Source organism: Penaeus monodon, chromosome 20, assembly GCF_015228065.2.
Source record: "Penaeus monodon isolate SGIC_2016 chromosome 20, NSTDA_Pmon_1, whole genome shotgun sequence".
NCBI lineage: Eukaryota > Metazoa > Arthropoda > Malacostraca > Decapoda > Penaeidae > Penaeus > Penaeus monodon.
Window position 1 is genome coordinate 28,613,184 of NC_051405.1, and position 1,452 is coordinate 28,614,635.

General features: G+C 39.5%; 1 protein-coding gene across 2 annotated transcripts in view; it reads right to left on the reverse strand.

The window, feature by feature from the left end:
- LOC119585740 (BRO1 domain-containing protein BROX-like) overlaps window positions 1-1,452 on the reverse strand; it is a 10,379-nt gene that overhangs the window by 5,545 nt on the left and 3,382 nt on the right. For both annotated transcript variants that reach the window (XM_037934435.1, XM_037934433.1), the window contains exons 2-5: window positions 1,110-1,310; window positions 848-943; window positions 498-676; window positions 2-172 (exon numbers count right to left, since the gene is read on the reverse strand). In XM_037934435.1, the coding sequence (XP_037790363.1) occupies window positions 2-172; window positions 498-676; window positions 848-943; window positions 1,110-1,310 (647 nt within the window). The remainder of the gene's footprint in view (window position 1; window positions 173-497; window positions 677-847; window positions 944-1,109; window positions 1,311-1,452) is intronic.

The following is a 1,452-nucleotide window of genomic DNA, read 5'->3' on the forward strand; positions in this document are numbered from 1 at the left end:
GCTGCATAGAAAGCTGCTTTTAATCGTAAATATTTTGTCCAATGGCCAAATGTCTTCTCATCCAGTGATGTGATGGAATCAGCAGCCGTTGTAAACATTTTGGAAGTTTCATTAGAAAGTGCAGAAATCAGTCCAGGATTGTGTTTCAACTCCACAGCTCGAGCTATTGTCACTATAAATACAAAGAAACTTTAATATCACATTATTCCCTAAGAACTACTAATTTTTAGGAGTACTAATTCTTAGTATAATAATGACAATGAATTCATGGGAAACACATCCATGACATTTAATTTTGCAATGATATAGGCAATAAAATTACTAGGCATTGGTCCTTATTTGCACCTTTACAAATTAAAAAAATATATAAATAATTTTTTATTTCCTTTTTGAAATACAGGTAGTCCCTATAATAGTATTCAGAATGTGTTTTGTTCTTTACAGGAACTGAGGACAGCTAAGTCCATTTCTAAAAGTAGCTCCATGCAAGACCCTACCTTCTTGGGCCTCTGCTGTAGCCTGGTTGAGATATGCTGTGTGCACTCTGGGGTCCCCATCACTCCCTGGCTTGGGGGCCTCGAGAAGTTTGTTCACCCACTCCTCTTGGGCGTACTTCAGGAGTCCTGCCCCACGGCGAAGGCTACGATGGACAATCTTGGCTTCGTCCATGCTCACTCTAGTTAGGAAAATGCATATTACAGACTTTTAGGTTTTGGTTTCATTAGTTTTGTACAGAATGGCCACCTGCCTAATATAGTGACAAAACATACAATAACTTAAAAGTTGCCAGATTATGCTACTGTCCTCCAAAATGATGATTCATTAAACTGTAAATAAATGGACTTACTCTTCCTGTGCTGCCACCTTGCTTGCATGCTTCATGTACCAAAACGCTGCATTTTGAAGGACTGATACAAGCTCAAATATCGCATCAAAGTGAGCCCTGTGTATGCAGAAAAAAGTAATCACAAGGTAATTCCATCTAAAATCTATGCCCAAAACAGACCTCTCTTGTCTTTAAATTTACAGCTGCTAAAAATAGTATATAATTCAGCATCAGCATTCAATACAATTAAATCAGAGTCAAGACTCTTCTAAAGTAAGCTTACTCAGGAGTGCTGCCCAGCATGGAGTGGGTCCAACGGAAGCGCACAGAATGCCTCAGCTTGCTCCAGTCAGAGCCCTCTGGTGCTTCAATGAGACCTCGCAGCAGAGCAAGGTATAGTGTCAGTGCTGGCTCCACCACGTCGATCTCATGGTTGGCATCAGGGAAGAGTTCAAGGAGTCGAGCTCTTGCCTGACGCAGGTCACTGAGATCAAAACAGAAAAAAATTAACATCAAAATGGAAATTTTTATAAAATCTATACACTATCTATACACTGCAATGCATTCTTATGTAGTAGGCAACACAAGCTGGTACTGCTAAAATATGTGTACATATCATTGAAAAA